The sequence below is a fragment of the Cydia pomonella genome, chromosome 12, assembly GCF_033807575.1.
Source record: "Cydia pomonella isolate Wapato2018A chromosome 12, ilCydPomo1, whole genome shotgun sequence".
NCBI classification, from domain to species: Eukaryota; Metazoa; Arthropoda; class Insecta; order Lepidoptera; family Tortricidae; genus Cydia; species Cydia pomonella.
The window spans coordinates 10,339,839-10,362,582 of record NC_084714.1 but is presented as its reverse complement, the minus strand read 5'-3'; the positions used below and the strand labels follow the sequence as shown (position 1 = coordinate 10,362,582).

Sequence of the window (22,744 nt, the reverse complement as noted above, 5' to 3'; positions counted from 1 at the left end):
CGCAAACTATTCAGTTTGGAACAAAGGATATTAGAAACCTCAATATCATTTTTGAAGATCTTTCCACACCACACGTATGGGTATGATGAAAAAAAAAATTTGAGTTTCAGGTCTAAGTATTGGGAACCCCCAAAATGTATTGTTTTTTTTTCTGTTTTTGTGTGAACATTTTAATGCGATTCACAGAATACATCTACTTACCAAGTTTCAACAGTATAGTTTTGGAAAAAAGTGACATACGGACGGACAGACAGACAGACATGACGAATGGTTCCGTTTTTTGACGAAACATCTGCCAATTCTGCCACAATAAACGAAACAACAATGTCAACATCAACAATAAAATTACTCACTTCACTTACTTCACTCACACACGACAGACAGGCGCGTAAACTGCGAATCTTATAAAATTTTCCTATTTTATTGGATTTTGACACCGATTGCACTGTTGGCCAAGATTATAAGGCAATTTTGTTTTTTAAAATGCAGATATATATAGACTGGTGAGTCCTTTCTTAAGTTTCTTAGTATTTTATTGTAATAAATAGCCGCTTAGTTTATAGGTTATTATTTTTTCTTTTATTACATTCCGTTTTGTGCAATATTTTTGTACTCAGTTTAAGATACCTTCCATTAAAAAGTGACACAAATACCGGTAAACTATTTGTTTTTACTTTTTATATATACTATATAGGGGAGCCTATAAGAGAGAGATATTTAATGTTCGATTTTTTTATGAATGCTTCCTAGCACTGAATCACTGCATTCGGCAACGACAACGACAACACGATGCAAAAACTAAACGTGCTCGCACCAGACGTCAATGTCATTTCATTTAATGTCAATCTGCTCTGCAAATTTACTTTGGAACACAGGCTTCGAATTGCGTATTTTAATTAAATATTTGTCATTTTATTAAACCAACTCGTTTCGACCCTTGTGAATTACTCCAATCGGATTTATTTTTAAGATTATTTAACAGCATTTCGATTGTTTATAAGCTAAACTACGTTAATATATAGAAGTTTGTGAGAGTTTAACTCCAGTATGGGACCGCCAAAGAAAGTAAAAAAATATGTTTCGAAACCATCAAGCAGTGATAGATCAAGTAAGTCTTGTTTACATTACAATATTTCATTTATGATAATCATAATAATATAGCTTATTTTTTACTTGCTTCAACATAGCATGTTCAGCAACCAGAGATGTGAAAAATAGTTTATAAAAAGTATTTAAATACAAAATACAAATACTTCCTTGATATACTATTTCAAATGCAAAATACAAAATAGTTTTCAAATTTGTATTTAAAATACTAAATACAAAATAGGTATTTTCAAAATGCTTTTTTAAAATACAAATACTTTGCGATAAAAGGTACTGTTAAATAGTGAATACCTAGTCTGAATTAAAAAGTTAGTATTGCTCTGAATTTACAGGTTGGAAAGGCTTTCTTTATTCTTTAAAAATAGTGTGTATATCAGTCCTCTAGAGTGCAAATTTTGTGTCTCCTCATGTTTACCGGTTGAATGGACTTTTAAGTGATGGTTTTTAACGGACAATTATTAAAAGCATTAATTTAGATTTGTAATGTTTTACAGCTAGTATATACCTCTCGTTGGTTGGTGAAAACGTCTCGTTTGTGTTTCACCAGGGCAGAAAAGTTTGTTTACCTCTCGTGCCTTGAAACCCTTGCAACGCTTAAGATTCCACATTTTTAATCTCTCGCTACGCTTGTGGTCATTTGCGGCGTTACTAAACAGACTCACCAGTTCCATGTTAAAATAATAAATAAATATTATAGGACATTATTACACAAATTGACTAAGTCCCACAGTAATAAGCTCATTAAGGCTTGTGTTGTGGGTACTAGACAATGATATATATAAATATTTATAAATACTTAAATACATATACATAAGGTCGATATTTAAACGATAGATACAAAAACAGCTTCGACAGGAAAACATAAATAAGTATGTAATAATAGTATTAAGCAAGCGCGGATCAGTCCTCGCGATATCGCCAACTATTACATAAACCCTAGAGGTTTTTAATAGTGGCTTATTGAGTTAAACCCTGTTTCAAAAAATTCATATTGAATAAATAAACAAAAAAAAAAACAGAAAACACCCATGACTTAGGAACAAATATCTGTGTTCATCGCACAATTAAATGCCCTTACCAGGATTTGAACCCGGGACCATCGGCTTCATAGGCAGGGTCACTACCCACTAGGCCAGACCGGTCGCCATAAAAGAATGAGAGAGTTGCAAGGATTGTAACGTCAGAAGAGATTGTAACTCCTACTTACTTTAACTAATAAAAAGTATTTTGAAAATAGAAAATAGGTCCCAAAAACTATTTGAAATAAAATACAAAATAGTTTTCTTTAAAAGGTATTTAAATACAAAATACAAAATAGGTATTTTGCATTTTGTATTTGCATTTTAAATACAAGTATTTCAAATAAGTCACATCTCTGTCAGCAACACTATTGCCCAATATTTTTTAAATTTTAGGCAAGAAAAAGAAAGTGGAAGAAGATATGACGATAGACCTAGTAGATGATGATAATCCTGACAATGTTGGTGTACCTGGAGCTGCTATGCAGGACGCAGAGAAGAATGATCAGGTACCGGAAGATGAGTTTGGAGCTAAAGATTACAGGTAAAGGTATTAGTCTGAATCTGAATATTTTTTTTTAAATTACAAGACAAATAAAAATAAAATTTAGTTAAACTAGCCACATTACATGATAAAATAGCAGTATAAAGATTTTTAGGCCTAAACTATATTTGTAAGGGTTTCTATGGATACAAAATGTTGTACCTCATTTAGCCAAATGACGAAGTTATATGGGATCTTTTTGTTTACATTTATTCAAGATTTGACCAATAGTTTAATATTCTTCTCTTTGTATACTAATATTGAACTATTGGGCACTAGAGAGGCAGTAATTATCTTTATTAACAGAGATAGTATTTATGTTTGTTTTTCTTCAAATGTTAACTTGAAAATATATATTTTTCTCTATCCAGGAGTCAGATGGCTCTAAAGCCTGACAATGCCAGCAGGCCCTTATGGGTGGCACCAAATGGTCACATATTTTTGGAGGCCTTCTCACCAGTATACAAACATGCTCATGATTTCCTCATTGCTATTGCAGAGCCAGTGTGCAGGTAAGTTCCACTTTGCTAATAATACAGTTTATCTCACATGTTTTTAGTCACTTGCTTGTTGCTTGACATATTTTGGAGAGCCTTGATCTCCTTCTTCAAGCACTAACAATGTGGCTAGCATTCACGATGGCACATAGTGAGTGTGTGTCCACTACACTGTCAGTACTGTCACAAAACTCACTGGTATTCTGCTGAAGGATTACAGGCTTCTACGGTGGCATAGTGAGTTTGTAGCTACAAGTGTTAGGTAACCCACTTCCATGTGTGCTGTCGTTGTAGGCACATAAGACCTCCCCCCAACTGGTTATCTCAGCGCATGGCTATTGTTAATGCTACTTGCACTGTTAGTGCTTGAAAAAGGAGACCTAGACTCTCGAAAATATGTCGCGCGTGTGACTAAAAATACGAAATATAAAATATATTTACTGAAAAAAAATCTTGCAAAGTAGTGTATTTCGGCAGTTCCGTTAGTTGCCTGACACAATAATAAATATATAAATATTATATTACACAAATTGACTAAGTCCCACAGTAAGCTTCACCTTCGACAAAGTTCCCACAGAGAAGCTACTTCATAAACTGGAACACTTGGGAATCCGTGGGACACTATTAATATGGATAAGGGCCTTTCTACAGAACCTTTGAAGTTAGAGTTGGTGAGATCAAGTCACAGCAACATAAGAGACAGAGTGGAGTACCACAGGGTTCAGTTTTAGGTCTGGTGCTTTACATACTAGACACGGTTGACCTTCCACGTCACCTCAAATGCAGTATTAGTACTGTTGTGGATGACACCAAGTTATTTGCTAACCCATTCCTAGATTACAGCCAACTACAAAATGATCTAGAGGCAATAGTAAGCTGCTCTAAGGAATGATTAATTAATCTGAATTCTGCCAAATGTACAGTACTTCACATAGAAAATCAGACCCCTGCCTAACTTATAATTTGGAAGGCACTCCACTAATGGCTATAACAACACAAAAAGTGGGAAGAGTATCTACAATAGTTAAGAAAGCAAGAAGCATGATTTACCTCATTAGAAAAGCTTTCAAGACCTTAACACCGGACATGATGCTAAAAATATACAAAACTTACGTCAGACCCGTACTGGAGTGTGCATTTCAAGCCTGCAGTCCTTACTTTTCCAAGGACATAGAGATGCTGGAGTAGGTACAACGGAGTTTCACAAAACTGCCAAGGCAACTTAAAAACAAGCCATATGAAGATTAAAGGAACTGAAACTCATTTTTATGAATAACTATAGCCAGTCAAACAACTTTGTCAGTGGAAAATTATTGTTATTTATTAATCAGGCAGGCAGTTGATAGCTGCCTGTATCTGAGTGATCTTCACTTCTCTGCGCTGGTTAAGTATGTGTCTAGTCTGTCTTAAACTGATTGACATTCAGTGCTGAGACCACGTCTTCTGGTAGTTTGTTCCACGCTTTGACCACTCTGTTGCGGGGGTTATTTTTAGACAGTTCAGATATTAACGTATATTGGTGGCCTCGCAGACGGGTGTTATAATTGCGCTTGTACAGGTCTTGAAACTGGTCTATATCGTAGTGTCCCGTCAGAATCTTAAACATTTCGATCAGGTCTCCGCGCTCTCGACGATCTTTTAATGTTGTGAGCTTCAGCCAGCACTTTAAGTCCTTCTTCATAAGACATGTTTTTAGTTATTTCGGTATTTTTGTGAAACTACGTTAATAGCCGGGTCCACACAGAGCGACCATACGCGCGAGGCAATTTCCTCACGCACAAACCGGCCAGTGTAGACGTGCCTCGGCCGAGGCGGCGCGTGCGTTTTCCTCGCCCGAGCGCGCCGCCACGGCCTAGGCACGTCTACACTGGCCGGTTGCCTCGAACGTACGTGCTCGCTCGCTCGCTCTGTGTGGACCCGCCTAATACGTATAGTAATTATTATTACTATAGAAACACCGTTTCTTAACAAAATTATGGTTTCTGACAATAAAATTGCTATAAAAAACTTCTTGGCTTTTCAGACCACAACACATTCATGAATATAAACTAACAGCATACAGTTTGTATGCAGCTGTCTCTGTGGGACTACAAACCACAGACATCATAGAATACCTGCAGAGGCTCAGCAAGTGTGCTGTACCAGCGGGCATCATAGAATTCATCACTCTTTGCACATTGTCTTATGGCAAAGTTAAACTTGTCTTGAAACACAATAGGTGAGAATTTCCTATCATGTTTATACCCCTTTTCATTTACCATGGCGGGATTCCACTTGAGATGGTCATTAGGCGTAAACAATACAAATAGTGACATCTAAAGATACCCTGTCAATTTTTTTGAAAACTTTATTTGCGGCGTGTCCTACGTGTAACTGTAGTCTTGTTTGTAACTGTAAACTTGAGTCTTGATCTTTTTGTGTTATTATTTGACCACACGCTGGCTGTGAAGAGCAGAGATCGTAAAGCAATTATTAAACAATAGATCAACATTATGGTTCTCTTTGTGCAGTTTCAAGTGGAATCCCGCCGTGGTAAATGAAATGGGGTATAACTGGTTAACAGCTTAGCTGCCATTACATTAAATGTTTGGCTAAGGTTATAAATATGGTAACATGGTGAATATATAATGAATTTACGGCATTTACACTTTTAGTCATTTTAGCTTTTATTTGATAATGAATTGAGCTAACGCCACATGAGTACTTATAGTTCGTGTCATCCATGATAACGCGCAGATTTGTCAAATCTTACCTTTAATAACATGACAATACAAGTCAAGGCACGCGTCTTCGTGAACGACACGATCTATCACCTCTTACTGATCACAGTGATCACTAAAATAGCTTGGAAGTCTGATCCTTTAATCAAACTCTAAAATTGTATGTCACATGATGTACTCGTACCTGGGTGAGTCAACTTTTTCTTGTCACTTGTTGCCATGGTTACATTCTACTGGGACACTTCTTAAATCCTGGTTTTATGACATTTATATGAATCAAACATGCATTTTTGTGGTAGTTTATGGCCCTTTCCGTAATGGGTCACCTATTTAGCCTATTAGTAAACCGTGGTATGAACACTAGACTTAAACTGTTACTGTAAAACTGTCGTGGTATAAACAGGTTCTTCTAAGAAACTGTGTCACTATTGTCTTCTGGCTGATGGGACAAAATAAGAACAAGAAATAATTGATCCACCCACCTAACCTATAATACCTAATGGATAATACATATACCTAGTCATACTAAATAATTTATAAAAAAAAACCGGACACATGCGAGTCGGACTCGCCCAACGAGGGTTCCGTACTTTTTAGTATTTGTTGTTATAGTGGCAACAGAAATCCCTACATCAGCTGTGAAAATTTCAACTGTCTAGCTATCACGGTTCATGAGATTCAGCCTGGTGACAGATGGACAGACGGACGGACGGACGGACAGCGGAGTCTTAGTAATAGGGTCCCGTTTTCCCTTTGGGTACGGAACCCTAAAAATAAATAAATTGGTTGCATTGGTATCTCAGACCTCAACTATATGATGATTGATGATGTGATTGATCTGCCCCTCCCTAAATGTACATGATCGATGACAGGTACTTGGTAGAAAGCAAGCACGTGGAGGTGCTCCACAAACTACTACGGGATCCCGTGGTGCAACAATGTCGGCTGCGACGTGACGGCGACGAGCTGCTGCCCACGCCCGCCGCCGCGCCGGCGGCCCTACCGCACACTACTGGTACGGACAAGCATATATTCTGCATATTAAACTCTGTTAATTAATTTAAATTATTATAGAATTCACACTACCTTACCTACTTCATCATTTGTTTTCTATGCCAGACATATTTTTACATTCTCATTAAACTAAATAGCCAAGTCTAATGTTGTATTGCAGTAGGCGAAGAGAAGCCAGCGGCGAACGGCGTGCCCGACGACATCAGCCAGTTCTACCAGCAACTAGACAAGGACGACGAGGAGGACGAGGCCACCGACCTCACCGCCAACACCGCCGTCGCCTTCGAGGTCGACCCTGACAAGATTGAGGTGAGGACTGTGTACCTATATGTAATATGGGCCTTGTTGACTCAAATTTAAAAAAAAAATTATAAATGATAATAATACGCCAGAAAATGGCAATACTCAACTATACCGAGCGCTGAGTGGCAAAACCAGTTTTTTTACTTTGAGATATTGAATTCCAACACAATTTTTTTTATGTACAGGTAATACAAAAACGGTGCATAGAGCTCGAACATCCGCTACTGGCAGAATACGATTTTCGAAACGACTCCGTGAATCCAGACATCAACATCGACCTGAAACCGACAGCTGTTCTGCGGCCCTACCAGGAGAAGAGTCTGAGGAAAATGTTCGGCAACGGACGAGCGAGGTCAGTTTACAATCGTCAACGCTCCGTAGCGAACGAAACGCAACTGTCACATTCGCACGAATATGGAAGAGTGATAGAGAGGTGTCCAGGCGCCTCTTATTAGTCAGTGGCATTTGAACTCTATGCAGTAGTTGCATACCATATTTTCACGGCATCGCCAATGGTCGCGAGCAGTGATTCAACCCTTAATTCGACACAAAACAGGAAAGATTGTGAAGTCAAACCTCCCTAAATCTCAGTAGTTGTAATGATTCTGGTTATGTCTATTTTGGACATTATCGAATTAAGGGTTGAGAATCGTTGATGAGGCTAAAGGCGCCCAATGCTAGTCAGAGGCCTCCCCCACAGAACTGAGGTCACATTGGCTCTGCTACGGGAAGTGAAATCTTTGAGGTGCTGTTTCAAGTATAGATGTTTTGTTCAGGTCGGGCGTGATCGTGCTGCCGTGCGGCGCGGGCAAGTCGCTAGTGGGCGTGACGGCGGTGTGCACGGTGCGCAAGCGAGCGCTGGTGCTCTGCAACTCGGGCGTGTCCGTCGAGCAGTGGAAGCAGCAGTTCAAGTGCTGGTCCACGGCGGACGACTCCATGATCTGCAGGTGCCATGCTGTGCTCGGTGTAACTGCCGTGCGGCGCGGGCAAGTCGCTAGTGGGCGTGACGGCGGTGTGCACGGTGCGCAAGCGAGCGCTGGTGCTCTGCAACTCGGGCGTGTCCGTCGAGCAGTGGAAGCAGCAGTTCAAGTGCTGGTCCACGGCGGACGACTCCATGATCTGCAGGTGACATGCTGTGCTCGGTGTAACTGCCGTGCGGCGCGGGCAAGTCGCTAGTGGGCGTGACGGCGGTGTGCACGGTGCGCAAGCGAGCGCTGGTGCTCTGCAACTCGGGCGTGTCCGTCGAGCAGTGGAAGCAGCAGTTCAAGTGCTGGTCCACGGCGGACGACTCCATGATCTGCAGGTGACATGCTGTGCTCGGTGTAACTGCCGTGCGGCGCGGGCAAGTCGCTAGTGGGCGTGACGGCGGTGTGCACGGTGCGCAAGCGAGCGCTGGTGCTCTGCAACTCGGGCGTGTCCGTCGAGCAGTGGAAGCAGCAGTTCAAGTGCTGGTCCACGGCGGACGACTCCATGATCTGCAGGTGACATGCTGTGCTCGGTGTAACTGCCGTGCGGCGCGGGCAAGTCGCTAGTGGGCGTGACGGCGGTGTGCACGGTGCGCAAGCGAGCGCTGGTGCTCTGCAACTCGGGCGTGTCCGTCGAGCAGTGGAAGCAGCAGTTCAAGTGCTGGTCCACGGCCGACGACTCCATGATCTGCAGGTGACATGCTGTGCTCGGTGTAACTGCCGTGTGGCGCGGGCAAGTTGGCGCGAAATTGATAGAATATCCCCAGTGTATGAAACCATAGTTTAAAGTAGAAGATGCATTGCCGCAAAAGGCTGTAATAGTATAGTAGCTTCTGTAGATATTGTTTTTTATCTCGCAGCTAACTTTATGGTTTTTAGACTGAACGCAAACCTCCTTCCTCGAAATCCTCTATTCAGTCATCGCCGCTTGGTTTCTTATGTTGATTTATATCCATACAGATTCACATCAGAAGCCAAAGACAAGCCGATGGGCGCCGGCATCCTGATCACGACGTACTCCATGATCACTCACGGCCAGCGGCGCTCGTGGGAGGCGGAGCAGACCATGAAGTGGCTGCAGGCCCAGGAGTGGGGGCTCGTGGTGCTTGACGAGGTATTTACATGTTGAATAGCATAGCATTATACTTATGATACCTTTATACATGTTAGATCTATCCAGTTCTGGCGAAAGCACCGCTTGCGCACTGCATATCGAATATTGTACTTCGGAATTCATCAAGTAGTTACCAATCCCTTCGCTAGCAGCGCATATGCCAAATGTCAACACATCTCTACTGTAATAAAATGTCATTTTCCAAGATGTTTCATATTCCAATGCTTTAGTACTCAAACTTTTAAACAAGACTAACCATATATATACTATATAGAATTCTACTTTATATAAATGAAATATTTTCAATTTAAGGTACACACCATCCCTGCTAAAATGTTCCGACGTGTGCTCACCATAGTTCACTCGCACGCCAAACTCGGTAACTATTTTTCGTTCTAAGTTTGAATAGTTTACGTTTCTGTTGCGCTCTCCGCGCTTTAAATACGAAGTAATAGACCTCTTTAGGCTTTTCATTAGTAGTTTGCTAATGCTAATTCGTAAACTGTTTTAGTACAAACGTCAATCGCACCTGCAGAATAATGAAAATGTTCTCCCAGGTTTAACGGCAACACTCCTTCGAGAGGATGACAAGATCGCCGACTTGAACTTCCTAATCGGACCAAAGCTGTACGAAGCCAACTGGCTCGAGCTACAAGCTAACGGGTACATCGCTCGAGTACAGTGCGCCGAGGTGTGGTGCCCCATGACGCCCGAGTTCTACCGCGAGTACCTCATACAGAAGTGAGTCTATTGTCATATTATGCCATATATAGTATGAATTTTGAGAAATGATATTTTCGGCTAGGGCCCTAATCTGTTTGACAAAAGCCTTTGTTTCTTTTGTGCAGTGGTTACCAATGTTACCACTGCTGACTGAAAGGGAACAAATTCGTTTAAAAAGAAAATGTTATCATAAATAGACGGAAAGTCGACTTTGCTAGTTAAAAAATAGGTCGCGAAGTGCGTAGTTTACGGTCAGTCAAACATTTAAAAGTGAATAACATTGCAGTCTCGATTTCAGGACTGCAATGTTGCTTACAATTTCCATTATTCGTCGAGTTAACTTATTAAAAAGTTGAAATGGCCATACCAAATGAAGGCATGTAATACATGGAAATCATACCAAAAAAGAGGAGTTGCCTTACATCAAATGAGGTAGTTCTGTTTTATATATATATATTGGTAGTGACTAGATAGTAATGACAAATCCAAGTTTTCGACCTCCAAAGCCCTTCGGATCATTGTGTGTATAATATACAGTACAGCGAGGGAAATTGTTATAACTCGTGTCTCTTGTATATCGTTGATGAAACAGGCTGGTCCTCTGAATCCACAGCACTCCTTTTGGGGCCAGCGTGTGTGGTAGCATTTCTTCGTCAACCTGATCAGGCCGGTCGAAAGTGTCATTTGATGGTGGATTATCAATGAATGGTTTTTCAATGTTGGCACACATCTCCGGTTCTATATATTCTCGCCAGATTGATCATTGCTGTAGTTGCAAACAGCTGACCATTTGAGTCCTGCTTTCCTGCAACCACAACTGCTGGTACAACCTTTTTTGCAGTTACAGTTAATTCAAAATTTTGCAAACCTTTGAAAATCCGTATCTTCGAAACTATTTGGCTTACTAAGACTAAATTATAGTCAATTAATTGCAAATATCATGTTAAAAGTGTGCATAGTGATTTTTGCTTTAACTCTGGTTCTTAGTGGAAAAAATTTACAAAAATTGAAAAAAAATCCTAAAATTTAATGGATTTCCATGTACTTTACAATGATCCCAAGGGCTTTCGAGGTCGAAAACTTGGTTTTGTTATTTATTACCATTCCATCAGTACCAACATATTATTAAAAAACAGAACTCATTTGATGTTAGGTAAAATGTACCAATTCCATGGGCTAATATGGTATGGGATTAATGGGATAAACAGCCAAACAGTTGAATGAGATGATCAGTAGTTCAGTACTTATTCTAATAATGTTGATGTTGGTACTGCGACTATTATCTGTCTCAAATAGGTTGGCGTATTTTCAGCAGAAAAATACACTTACATTTTAGTTAAAAAAATAAAAAGGCGGCAAAGCAAATTTTCTCACATGATTTTACTTTTTTCTGTGAAAATATATACGTTAGAACGATGCATCTGAAAAATATTTGTATTATATTTCTTGCACCATTATTGAGAAAAGCACTAGCAAGGAAAGGTACCCAACTGTCCGGTTCCGATTTGATTCATATTTATATATGTTATAGAGTAGTCTAAAATAATGGACACATATTTTTTTTAGCTGCCCAAACTCAACCTATTGGGAGAAATTGTCCTCCAAAGTACTAAAAAGTTACTAAATCTAACTCCTATAGAAAGTGATGCTCCAGCAACTTGCTAGTTAATGGCTGGTTTGAGTATATGTTTGAAAGCAGCAAAAAATAATGAGCACGTGTTTTGTTATATCTGCTTAAACTCATTTTTTCCTAGCATGTCCCATATTGTTTTGGGATATTTAAGATAAATAAACAAGTCACATTGTCGCTCGGAGCGTGTGCTTCGTGGCCAAGGCATTAATCATACGATCCCAACTTCCCCTTCATTGCTTGTAAAAACTTTCATATTTTTTATAGAATAAACAAAAAGATGCTGCTATACGTGATGAACCCGTCCAAGTTCCGCGCCTGCCAGTTCCTCATCCGCTACCACGAGCGGCGCGGCGACAAGACCATCGTGTTCTCCGACAACGTGTTCGCTCTGCGGCACTACGCCGTCAAAATGAACAAGCCCTACATATACGGGCCCACGTCACAGAGCGAGAGGATACAGATTCTGCAGAACTTCAAGTTTAACCCCAAAGTGAACACGATATTTGTGAGCAAAGTGGCTGACACGAGTTTTGATTTGCCGGAGGCTAATGTGCTCATTCAGATTTCGTCGCATGGCGGATCCAGGCGACAGGAAGCACAACGATTAGGTACATTTTTAGTTCTATTTAGCTGTCAGAAGATTGAGTTTTGAGTACTTTTTAAACGATCTTATTAGTTCATAAATAAAGACGGAAGGAACAAAAACTTAGAATGACAGTTTAATAAAATATTTCAGGTCGTATTTTAAGAGCAAAGAAGGGAGCCATAGCAGAGGAATACAATGCGTTCTTCTACACGTTGGTGTCGCAGGATACGCTAGAAATGGCGTACAGCCGCAAAAGACAGCGGTTCCTCGTCAACCAAGGTTACAGTTACAAGGTAAATGTTACCATGTTTCAATATTTCAAGTGATCGTGGCCAACTCTGCCCTAACGCATTCGTTCAAAAACCATCAATATGGACTTAAATAATCTACTTTAGCATACAAATACTTATACTTACTTACGACCAGTTTAGCTTAGTGATAGTAACCCTGTCTACAATGCTGGAGGTCTTGGCTTTGAACTAGAGTCCGACCGGACCGAAGTTTCGGTATCGGTATAAAAACCATTTTTTGTCCGAAGGTTCGGTTTGACTAAAAAACTTGCGAACCTTACAAAATTCCACTTTCCGATTGCGTTAGGCTAGTTGTCTGTAATGATAAATGAATTCTACTTAGTATTTATTTTGGAACGAAGTTCCTTATCGCTCGGTACGGACTTAGCGGATGGGGGAATAGGCGAAAAAAAATATAAGAATTTTCCGTCACGACCCTTTCTTAAGAGCAATTCCTAGCTGAGCAAGTTTTCAAATCTCGAATTTTTGAAGCTATGTTTCTGTCGCGCTGCGGTGGGCGGGAGCGGGAGCTATCTAAGTGTGAGTGCGCGCACACAGACGCGAGACGCGAGCGCTCTCGCTTATTGCGCGCCGTTCGCTTGCCATAAGGACACCTTGGCAGGTTATTCGTATAAAGCAAATCTCGTCCTTATGACAAGCGACAAAGTGGGACGTTTTGCTGGTTTCGGTCACATAAGACTCCATTTTATATACCTTTAATGAAACGCTGCCAACTACATACTCGTAAATGCAGAGCTTTATTTTAAAGGTGTCGCGTATACTTCGACTCTTAAATGTTTATTATGTATATAAGTAATTATTTATTCATTGTATGTACAAAATTTCTTTCAAATGTATCGTCTTTAAGCACTTATAATTGACAACATTTCAATTTTCTGACCCTATAATCTTCTTGGTTTCTTTCGAGATTCCTGTCGAGCAAAATCTTTTATTAGAGGTATATCCTCAAAGTCAATATTTTGTAGGATCTCACATTCTATGCACATAATTGCAAATTACTTAGTCGTTCTTGTACCTATACAATTCATTTTTTATTCTCTTAAGCCGCGATAAAAAATGCTTACCACTACAATTGGTAACGATTAGGCAAAGGAATATTCTTGTAACAACTTCAGCATTTGGAAAAGTTTCCTCTAATTTATCTGAATTAATTTGTTTATGTAAGATTGAGATATTTATTTCCACTGATTGCTTTGTTGTTTTTTAATGTCGTCTGATATTAAATTCTGATTTAAGCTCATGTACATTAATATTATGATAAAATTCTGCAAATTCTTGTAATTTTTTGGTCAACTCGCCAGATTCGATTGTTGTTAACTGACTATGAAATCTTTCTTTCTTGGTATGCTGCCGAACGATTTTCTAAATGTTAGTGTATCTAATGGGTGTGAATGAAAGCTTTACTCGAAACTTTTCCTTGCCTCTCAACTGAGCAGTCTCTGCTCATGCCGAGGAAGGGAGCCAATTTCTTTCTAAGGCCAACAAACAATCGCCGCCAACTTAAGAAGAAAGTGGAGGACCCCCGCTAAATCGTATTTTAAAATAAAATCAATATCATTTTGATTTAGACTACTTAGAGTTAGACCAATATAAGTCTGCGGCTATTTATAAAAATCAGCTCAGACTATGCAAGTGTTATTTTAAGCGTCAAACTCTATGAAATTATGACGTATAAATAACAGTTTGTGTCAACATCGTTGCAAAGTTATCTTGATCTAACTGTAAATTTGAAGACAAAAGTAAGTTTTATTTTCGACCCGGTTGCTCACTATTACAGTCTATCCTTTGGGGCTCCCTGAGGTTCGGGGCCATCGGGGCCCGCTGAGGATGGGGGTCCTACCCTGTCTAGGAAGTTAATCTTTCATGCCGTACAATATACTTTACACAGTTAGGCCGGGTAAAGGAGTCCCGCATTTTATACCCAAGTCCCGCAATTTGATCGCAAATGTACCGCAAATCTGTGCACTAAGGTTGGCAACGCTAGTTGGACACCAGTTTGAACCATAGAAATAGGATAGTATAGAACGACTGTCAAACTTGGAAAGTGTGACCAAAAATGAAATGCAAGTGTGTGCGTAAATTGTCTATGTGCGAACAAAAATAGTGATGTCATGTTACAACATATTAATAATCTATCGATGTTTAACTGCTTTATCGACTACTTTTTCAAATGTGTTTGAAAAAGTTGAAAATGATAAAGTTGAAGTTGTTTGAAAATGTGTTCGCAAAGAGTTGACCTACCAAAGAAAATATGAATTTCGCGCCTTTTCCTGCTGACAACTTGGGTTGGATGTGTATACGCTTTGTACAAGTATACGCTGTCTTGTGTTTCCTTGTGTTGGCGGCAAAGCCGTGGAAAAGTGGTTAAAATGTAAGTACTGTGTTGGAAAGTGAAGTTTAAATTTATCGCTAAACATGTACACGTTCAAAAAAGTAACAATCGTTATTATTTTAAGTCGGTTATAAAGGTAATATCTTAATGATGAACAACTAATTCCATACCTACTAATATACCGACAAGTTATCGATACAGTCATATGAACATTTTGTCAAGCCCTAGCGTAAAGTAACAGTTTAGGTTTTTACACAAAATATTCTAAATTATTGACTAATATGATGAAATATTAACACACAATTGAATAAAAACTTATAATGAACCGTTATAATTGGTTTTTTACACTTTTTATGCTGTTAATTTGATAAAATATCGTTACGAAAATTTCGCTAGGAATATCATAATTACCTGTGAAATGAGTATTTTCCTGGGTTTTTTGGCCCTGAAACACTACAACCCGGCACACAACATGACACCATCGTCACTAAATTACTTAATTAATATATATTTTTCTTTTTGATTCGCTTATATTTTTCACGTTAAAAAATACGGCCATCTGATCTTGGCCGCCTCGGCCGCCTTCGAACTCAAAATTGGTTACGTTTTCTCATATTAATTAAAATTCGTTTATTTCGAGTAACATAATGACTCATACATATTAATTTGGAACACTAGACTTAAACTAGACTTATGTAGTCTGCCTCTTTCGCACTTATGGCTTGTTCATATACGTCATGGCTTCCCTTTCGCACACTTCATCTGTCTGTCAAGCGAAGCGACTGACATGTCTCTGGTTTGAACCTCAAAGGTTCTCTTAGTCAGTTGTCCGCTACCTATTGTAACATGAGAATACGTAGATGTTAAAATTCAAAAAAATCTATAGTTGCGAATGTTAAGACGTTAATCAACTAGAAGGACTATTATTGACCGAAGCGTAGCGTAGGTCTACGGTTTGACTCGCGCAATCTGCTTTCGTATGTCCTCTACAGGTCGCAATTCTCAACCGATTCGCGTGAAATTTTGTGACCATATTCTATGATCAAATAGAATTTTTTTGTCGATCCAGTTTTTGGATTTTTTTCAAAATGGCGGAGTCATGGTACGTCGCGCCTAAACAAATAGCCGTATCGATATCATAAGAGTTTCCTCCTTGTCAGACATGGTTACAGAGTGATTTGCGAAAAATTCTGATATTTTAGAACGCTGGTTTAGGGGGTATTTAGATATTTAGGTTTTACTCGAGAATAAGTAGTCTAATTTCACCGTGTCACATATATCCATTCGTGGCTCAATTGGAATACACTATCTTTACAATCATGAGGTTCTGGGTTTAAATCCCGAACAATGAAATCTTTATTGTTTTTTTTTTTCACTTTAATTTCCTATTTTTTATTGACTAAGCTTTGTAACAGGGAGAGAGAAGAGGACCCTGGATCTATTCCCTGAATTGTAACATTTTGTATTTAAATTTCGCTATGTCGATCAAGCGAGCACGAAGCGCGAGCAAACCGTATTCGTTTCAGTTTTATTGTCTGAACTTTTTTTACAGCCGTTAAAGTTCAAGGAGACGGACAGTTGCGCAGGCGAAAACGGGTTCATGTTTTAAAAAAAACTGAGCAGTTTTTGCATTAAGATTAATTTATCAACTTTGGCTTTGCTATAGAGACGTAGTTGTAGATTGGAATATTGATATTATATTAGGAATAGAAGTTTAAACGTAAATGTATGTTATATTGCTTTAATAAAAGAAAATTATATATCATAGCTAAAAGAGGGAAACGGTTTTCTAACATATTTCCTGCGTGCAGTCGCCACAGAAAGTTTCGGTACGGTTCGTGGCATTCTTTTAGAAAATTTTGGTGCATATAGATTACTAAGAGCCAGCGATGCTTGCTATAATCTTGTCTACAAAAATTCAGGCCACAAATTTGCAGGAACACAATGTTCCGAAGATTTATTATATATCTTCTGTTGATATTTTAGTCAAGGTATTCGATGTAACAAAATGATGTTTTAGCTGATTAAATTGCCAAATCCTATAGAGATAAAACACTACAGAGTGAAGCTCTGATGGCCCTTCTTCTGCCGACGAAGATGGAGGTGGTTCTTACTTTTACCATTCAGGGGATGACCGACTAACTGTGGGCGTTTGGAAACGGGAAAGGGAGTATTTTCTCTTTCCTTCCCATTTTGTAGGCGTTGGCAAAGAGAATTTGAAATGGAGGTGGACTGTCAAACAAAATTTTGTTGCTACAGTAAAATTGCTACAGTTAAACGCCATTTGACTTTCCTTTCCTTGATGATCTTTTTGATCCTTATTCGTTTACTAATATATGTTAAAATTGTTAAAGACCTAAAAGTGGCGCCATCTCATAGATAAAAGGCCAAATGTTTGACAGCATCGTTTCGAGCGATGGCACCATAACGTTCCAAAAGTTTTAACCATGTGTCCAAAGATGGCAGTAAATTTACGTGTCTACAAAGTTTTCTTAGTTAATAATTAATCAAAATTCCTTTTCCGTGCGGGCTCTTTAAATTCTGATATACGAAAGTGTATCTATAAAAAATTAAGAGCAATTAACATTATTTAGAGGTCGCTATAAATGAAACAATACTGCTATACAAAATAGTATGAAAATAAATTGACCCATCAATAATTCTGCTTTGGAAATGTCTTTAAGGGCTCTTTATTCGTTTTATTTATTATTTATATTATAAGTATGCTAAAAAAGATGGCGATCGTTTTTTTTTGTTTTAGGTAACTTTGCATTTTTTTATTTGTATGAGGATATTGCAAATCACAAAATCATAGCGACCACCTAATCATTCGCAAATGAGTTCATATTTGGCACATAGATTACTGTTCTATAAAAATCCTTTCAACTTTTTTCTACATATAAAGTTGGACCATCCTATTCGATAATTATGTTTTTTTGTCAATTTTGTTTTCTAAACAGCGGAGCCATACATTTATTCAGTTTTAAGGGCTCCTCTACACGATGGCCCAGCGTAGGCCAATCTAAGGGACGCAGCTATGTGGTGAAATGAGATAGCAATATCACTTGCTCCCTCTAACGCAATGGTTCCTAACCTTGTCAGTTCTGCCACCCCTATGACTAACTAGGGAACCCGTTTTTACCCCTACTCCCAATAAATATCAATATTCTTTCTTACAGGTCTAATTTCTGTTATATTTAATTGAGCTTATTACCTCCGTAAAATACCAGATTTACCACTACGGGGGTAATTACCCCCAAGTTAGGAACCGCTGCTCTAACGCATAAATGCGCCCCTAGGACTTGCCTACGCTGGGCCATCGTGTAGAGGAGCCATCAGCTATGCTCGCGAGGTCTACAGCTCACAGAGCTACTAGTCATTAATGATGTATCTAATGATAACAGTCCTTCTAGTTGTTGAATCTACGTTTGTTTTGTGTGCCAGGTAATTACTGAACTAAAAGGCATGGACACAGAACCGGATCTGTACTACGGCACAAGGGAAGAGCAAGGACTATTGTTACAACAGGTCAGTAAATGCAGATTTGTAATTGCTATTTAGATAATTGTGACAATAAATACACGTGCAATGTGGAGTGTAGGAACAAGATTCTAATGAAATGAGAGTCTAAGTGTAATGAAGATTACGTCGAAGGAGGCCTTTTTTGACTCGAAAAATTAATGTTTACTATAAGAGTAAATATTAAACTCACAATGATTTTCGTATATGTAGAGAGAACTTTTCTAAATCTAAATGGATAGATTTTCTGGATAGTTAATTTTAATTTACACAATAAAGATCGGCAACTAGATGTAAACGAGTTAGCGCTCGCGCTTTAATAATGGAGTTGGCAACTGTCAAAGTTTTGCATAGATGGCGCTTTTCTCTAGTTTTGTTCTAAGAGGTTTGGTTTAAAGGGCATCCGGGGCATAAACGTAAAAAAAAATTACACTATTGTAGGGATTGACAGGGCGAGCTATGCTGGCGCAATCTGTAAAATAGTTCGATCGGCCAACCCCATTAGAGCGGGAGTGGTAATAAAGGAGTAGTAGTCGAGTCAGCTGCTGACGTGTACGTGTGCGGGCACGGCAGGTGCTGGCCGCGTCGGAGACGGAGTGCGAGGAGGAGCGCGAGGGCGCGGCGGGCGGCGCGCGGCGCGCGGGCGGCTCGCTGGCGTCGCTGGCGGGCGCCGACGACGCGCTCTACCTGGAGCGCCGCAACGCCGCCAACAAGCACCCGCTCTTCAAGAAGTTCCGCTACTAGGTACGTGTTTCGACGGGTTCTTCATCTATTGGACTGGACGCCATTGGTCATATCTGAACGCCTTCGTACCGATTTTCCTATTTACTTACAGAAAACTTGAATTTAGCTTTTCATAGATATAATAAAATAATATCTATGTAAAAAACGATCTTGCAACGTTGCACTAAACAAAACTTAATTTGTTTCAGGTTCCCGAGAAATATTTTCAGACAAAATAAAATTATCGGAATATTTTTATTTTATTTTATTACACATCTCACCCTCAAAAAAATCCTAAACCCCAAATGTTTTATTTGTATATAACTATTTTAAATTCGTTACAGTAAAACGGAAAGTGAGAGTGGTGTTCCCGAGTGGGCCATAGTGGAGCTCCAAGGTCTTATCCAAATGAAGAAGGAATCTCCGACGGGGCCGACTGTCATTGGCGACCTCCACTTCTACAACCGCAATAAACATCCAGTGTTAATCCTAGGACACCATGTCCTTAACGGAAAAGAAGTTAAAATGGAACAGCCCATGGCGGTCATTGAAAAAGTTACAGATGATTCTAAAACTCAATATAAGGTGAAGGCTGTTGTCAAAAAGAAATTGATTTTCAAATCTAGACCTAAACCTATTATCTCCAATGTTGCTGAAAGAGTTTCATAATAAATAACATGTTTATAAAAGTTCTTTTGTTTTATTTAAAAGATGTTTCCTTTATGAGTATATCCATGAAATATCAACTTTACTTTGATCAATTATAACAGGCTCCACAGCACCAAATGGATGTACAGTTTTCAGATGAACTTTTAGATTATGTGGCTGTACTGCAGAGTACGAACAATATGTGCATTTGTGTTGTCTTCCATCCTGTAACAATTTAAATGGATAAACTATTTTATTAACACATTCACTGCCAGACAAAAAAACGGCGCACTACCGCAGAAACCGGTGGTCTATAGCTGCATACAAAACAACCCGCCCTGTGGGTTGTCCGGCATCTGAACAAAGTTCACGAGCGCCCACCAGGTGGGTTCCCGGTAGTGAATGTGTTAACATGGTACAAATTATTATACCTATGGCTCACTAGCTGTGCAAGCAAAAAATACTCAACATATGCATTACATTTTTATCTACAACAATCTAAAAGTGGAAGGCTTGGTCACATTTGCTTTAGTGACATCTTTTTCAGTTTATAATTTATATAATAGTGTGACTACCATTGATATATATCTAAGGATTCTAAGGAGGGACCTTACGGGCAATAAAAATGTGGCCAGTACAAGCACACGAATTCGAGCCAATCGTGCAGTGTAACGCCACAACGTGATTTGTTGACGGGTTCGCATCACGCGCACGATTGGTCGCAACTAGTTGCGTTAAACTTCACGATAGGCTCAAATTTGTGAGTGACACTACTGAACTAGCACCATTCGTAGTGCCCTTACATATATGTCAATGGTGACTACTTACAAACACAAAATGAATAAATTAATTTGATTTGTTCAGTAGTTCATTCATTGTGCTAGAAATATTAAAAGCACCATTTCAGCAATGTAGTGTCTGGTTGTGTTTAGGAATTCAATGTAACAATGCAAATACCCACTCTCATTCACCACGCCAATAGTTACCCTAACACTTTAACATAGGTTCGCAAAAACATTCCAGTCTATAAAAAGGCCTCCCATTCCTTTGTATTTTAATTATTTATGAATAAAATAAAAAACATACTTACTTTTTCATGTTTTAGCAAATGCCTCTTGTATGTAGACAGATGAACAGTTTTATAGTAGCAAATATCACAGTAAAATTCTTTTACAAGGTTCTTCACCTTAAAACAAAAATATGGGTTAGATAACTAGTACATCATACAATATGATAATATTAGTAACTAACAGCAACCAGAACTAGATTTTCATGATACTTGTGGGGGGCTAGGGTCTTAAGCAGTGCGTCTGTACATGATGCTACAATAGCTAAAGAGGACAATTCTAACAATACTGATTGAGAAATACAGCCAAGGATTTATTGCAGAACATTTCACAATATGTAATAAAAAATCTAAATATTGCTATTTTATTGATTGGAAATTGACTTCTAAATGTAAAGCAAGTTGTAAATTATTATGCAAGTCATCTTTTAACCCTGTAACGGTTAGATGAGTATCAGAAATTACAGAAAATTAAACCCAGTCATTTTGAAATGAAGTTTAAAATCATTGTTATATGCTGGTCAATTTTGCCATATTGAAGTTTGCCCGTTAAACTAAAGAAGTAATGTTAGAAGAGTTGATAGAATTATCAAATATCAACCTTAGGACTTGAGCCAGGTTTCTCTTGTTTTTGACATGGTTTACTAGGTTTTAGCTTAGGTGACTTGGTGCTTAGTCTGGAACAAAGTACAAAGGATAACATATTTAGCAATGTTATAATTATGGTGAAATATTTGTGACAGAATATTAAAATTACTTACTTTGTTAGCTGCTGTCTTAACCTTTTAACAGCTTTATTACTATTGTGAGTGTTTAGTATATGGCATGCGATATCATCTTTACAATCGAACGTATCATTGCAAAAACTGCAAACGAAAACTGCTACTTCTTGCATATTGCATTTGGTTTACAATCTAGGTAAAAAGTTATTTGACTGAAACACTTCTGTCTTCTTCTACCAATTGACACACTAGTTGTATTCTCTCGAAACCCGCTGTACGTGAACGGTTGACAAGAAGTTTACATGAGTTAAAAAAATACCGTCTAGCTAAATAAATTAACAACGAAAGGCGAAAACCAAAATATATATTATTTGAAAACAGGTTATAATAAAGTAAATATACCGGATTGACATTGACAGTTGACCGGTGCTACCAATGTAAAAGCGCTAAACGAACGCACCTATCTGGCTGTTTCACATGGCGTATGTAACCCGCGCAAGTTCAAATGGACGGCGACAGCATGCTGAAGCTACATACACAAGTTGCTCGCGAGTTCTTGTATATCGGTGTGTGCCTGGCATGTGACTTGCGCAATGAATGCTTCAGCATGCACGTGCTCTTTGCATCTTCTCTAGCTCTATTCACGCTGGTAATTCGTAATTTCGTATTGATGCTCAAATCACTATACTCTCACACTGCTTTGTACGAGATCCCTTTAGAAGTTTTCTCGAGGGGCTACAGTATGGGGTTCTTCAAAAAAGGAGTACAAGTTTTGAAAGGGTCGGATACGCGCATATAACTTACCTGGAGTTGTCTATAGGCTACGGTGACTGCTTACCATCAGGCTGGACGTATGCTTGTTTGCCACCGACGTGGTAGCAAAAAACGTCGGTGGCAAACAAGCATACGGCCCGCCAACCAACCCCACTCTGTAGCCCCTCGAGTCCGCGGGAGGAATTCCTCTTAAACCGCACAATGACAATGAATCAAGGAGGTTCTAGGGTGTGAGGATGTACACCTTGCTGGCGCCCGAGCGTGCGGTGATAGAAAGCGGACGTGTATTAAAATAATATAAACTGTATGTATATATATTCTGTATGAAATCTAAAATAAACGTAAATTTCAAGGCTTAGGGGCAGTACCAACAGCATTCTGGAGGTCATTGCAGAGAGGCTTGCGCATTGGATTCGCCACTATA

The 22,744-nt window shown here is 39.0% G+C and overlaps 3 protein-coding genes across 3 annotated transcripts; 2 read left to right on the top strand and 1 right to left on the bottom strand.

Moving 5' to 3' along the window:
• The first annotated feature begins 222 nt into the window (after nt 1-222).
• On the top strand, nt 223-19,799 carry LOC133523503 (chromosome transmission fidelity protein 8 homolog). Its single transcript, XM_061859137.1, has 2 exons — nt 223-503; nt 19,455-19,799. Exons 1-2 carry the CDS (start codon nt 484-486, stop codon nt 19,777-19,779), a joined length of 345 nt encoding a protein of 114 aa, XP_061715121.1. The 5' UTR covers nt 223-483; the 3' UTR covers nt 19,780-19,799.
• LOC133523504 (general transcription and DNA repair factor IIH helicase subunit XPB) lies at nt 834-19,352 on the top strand. The gene is made up of 16 exons (XM_061859138.1): nt 834-1,108; nt 2,523-2,670; nt 3,042-3,182; nt 5,191-5,385; nt 6,760-6,902; nt 7,062-7,210; nt 7,390-7,556; nt 7,981-8,151; nt 9,130-9,283; nt 9,596-9,662; nt 9,841-10,024; nt 11,904-12,247; nt 12,376-12,518; nt 18,313-18,396; nt 18,961-19,131; nt 19,320-19,352. The coding sequence occupies exons 1-15, from the start codon at nt 1,048-1,050 to the stop codon at nt 19,129-19,131; spliced, it is 2,322 nt and encodes a 773-aa protein (XP_061715122.1). The 5' UTR covers nt 834-1,047; the 3' UTR covers nt 19,320-19,352.
• Nucleotides 19,791-22,481, bottom strand: LOC133523502 (RE1-silencing transcription factor-like). The gene is made up of 4 exons (XM_061859136.1): nt 21,586-22,481; nt 21,426-21,501; nt 20,849-20,944; nt 19,791-19,983 (listed from the first exon to the last, which is right to left on the bottom strand). The coding sequence occupies exons 1-4, from the start codon at nt 21,717-21,719 to the stop codon at nt 19,831-19,833; spliced, it is 459 nt and encodes a 152-aa protein (XP_061715120.1). The 5' UTR covers nt 21,720-22,481; the 3' UTR covers nt 19,791-19,830.
• Nucleotides 22,482-22,744: the final 263 nt, after the last annotated feature.

Bases quoted from the DNA above. Each gene is read 5' to 3' on its own strand.
- LOC133523503 (XM_061859137.1), top strand. From the start codon at position 484: ATGCAGATATATATAGACTG. The intron at 504-19,454 runs GTGAGTCCTTTC...AATTCGTTACAG, and splicing joins ATGCAGATATATATAGACTG to TAAAACGGAAAGTGAGAGTG.
- LOC133523504 (XM_061859138.1), top strand. From the start codon at position 1,048: ATGGGACCGCCAAAGAAAGTAAAAAAATATGTTTCGAAACCATCAAGC. The intron at 7,557-7,980 runs GTCAGTTTACAA...TGTTTTGTTCAG, and splicing joins TTCGGCAACGGACGAGCGAG to GTCGGGCGTGATCGTGCTGC. The intron at 10,025-11,903 runs GTGAGTCTATTG...TATTTTTTATAG, and splicing joins CGCGAGTACCTCATACAGAA to AATAAACAAAAAGATGCTGC.
- LOC133523502 (XM_061859136.1), bottom strand. From the start codon at position 21,719: ATGCAAGAAGTAGCAGTTTTCGTTTGCAGTTTTTGCAATGATACGTTC. The intron at 20,945-21,425 runs GTTGATATTTGA...TTTTGTTTTAAG, and splicing joins AACCTGGCTCAAGTCCTAAG to GTGAAGAACCTTGTAAAAGA. The intron at 19,984-20,848 runs GTAAGTATGTTT...AAATTGTTACAG, and splicing joins ATTTGCTAAAACATGAAAAA to GATGGAAGACAACACAAATG.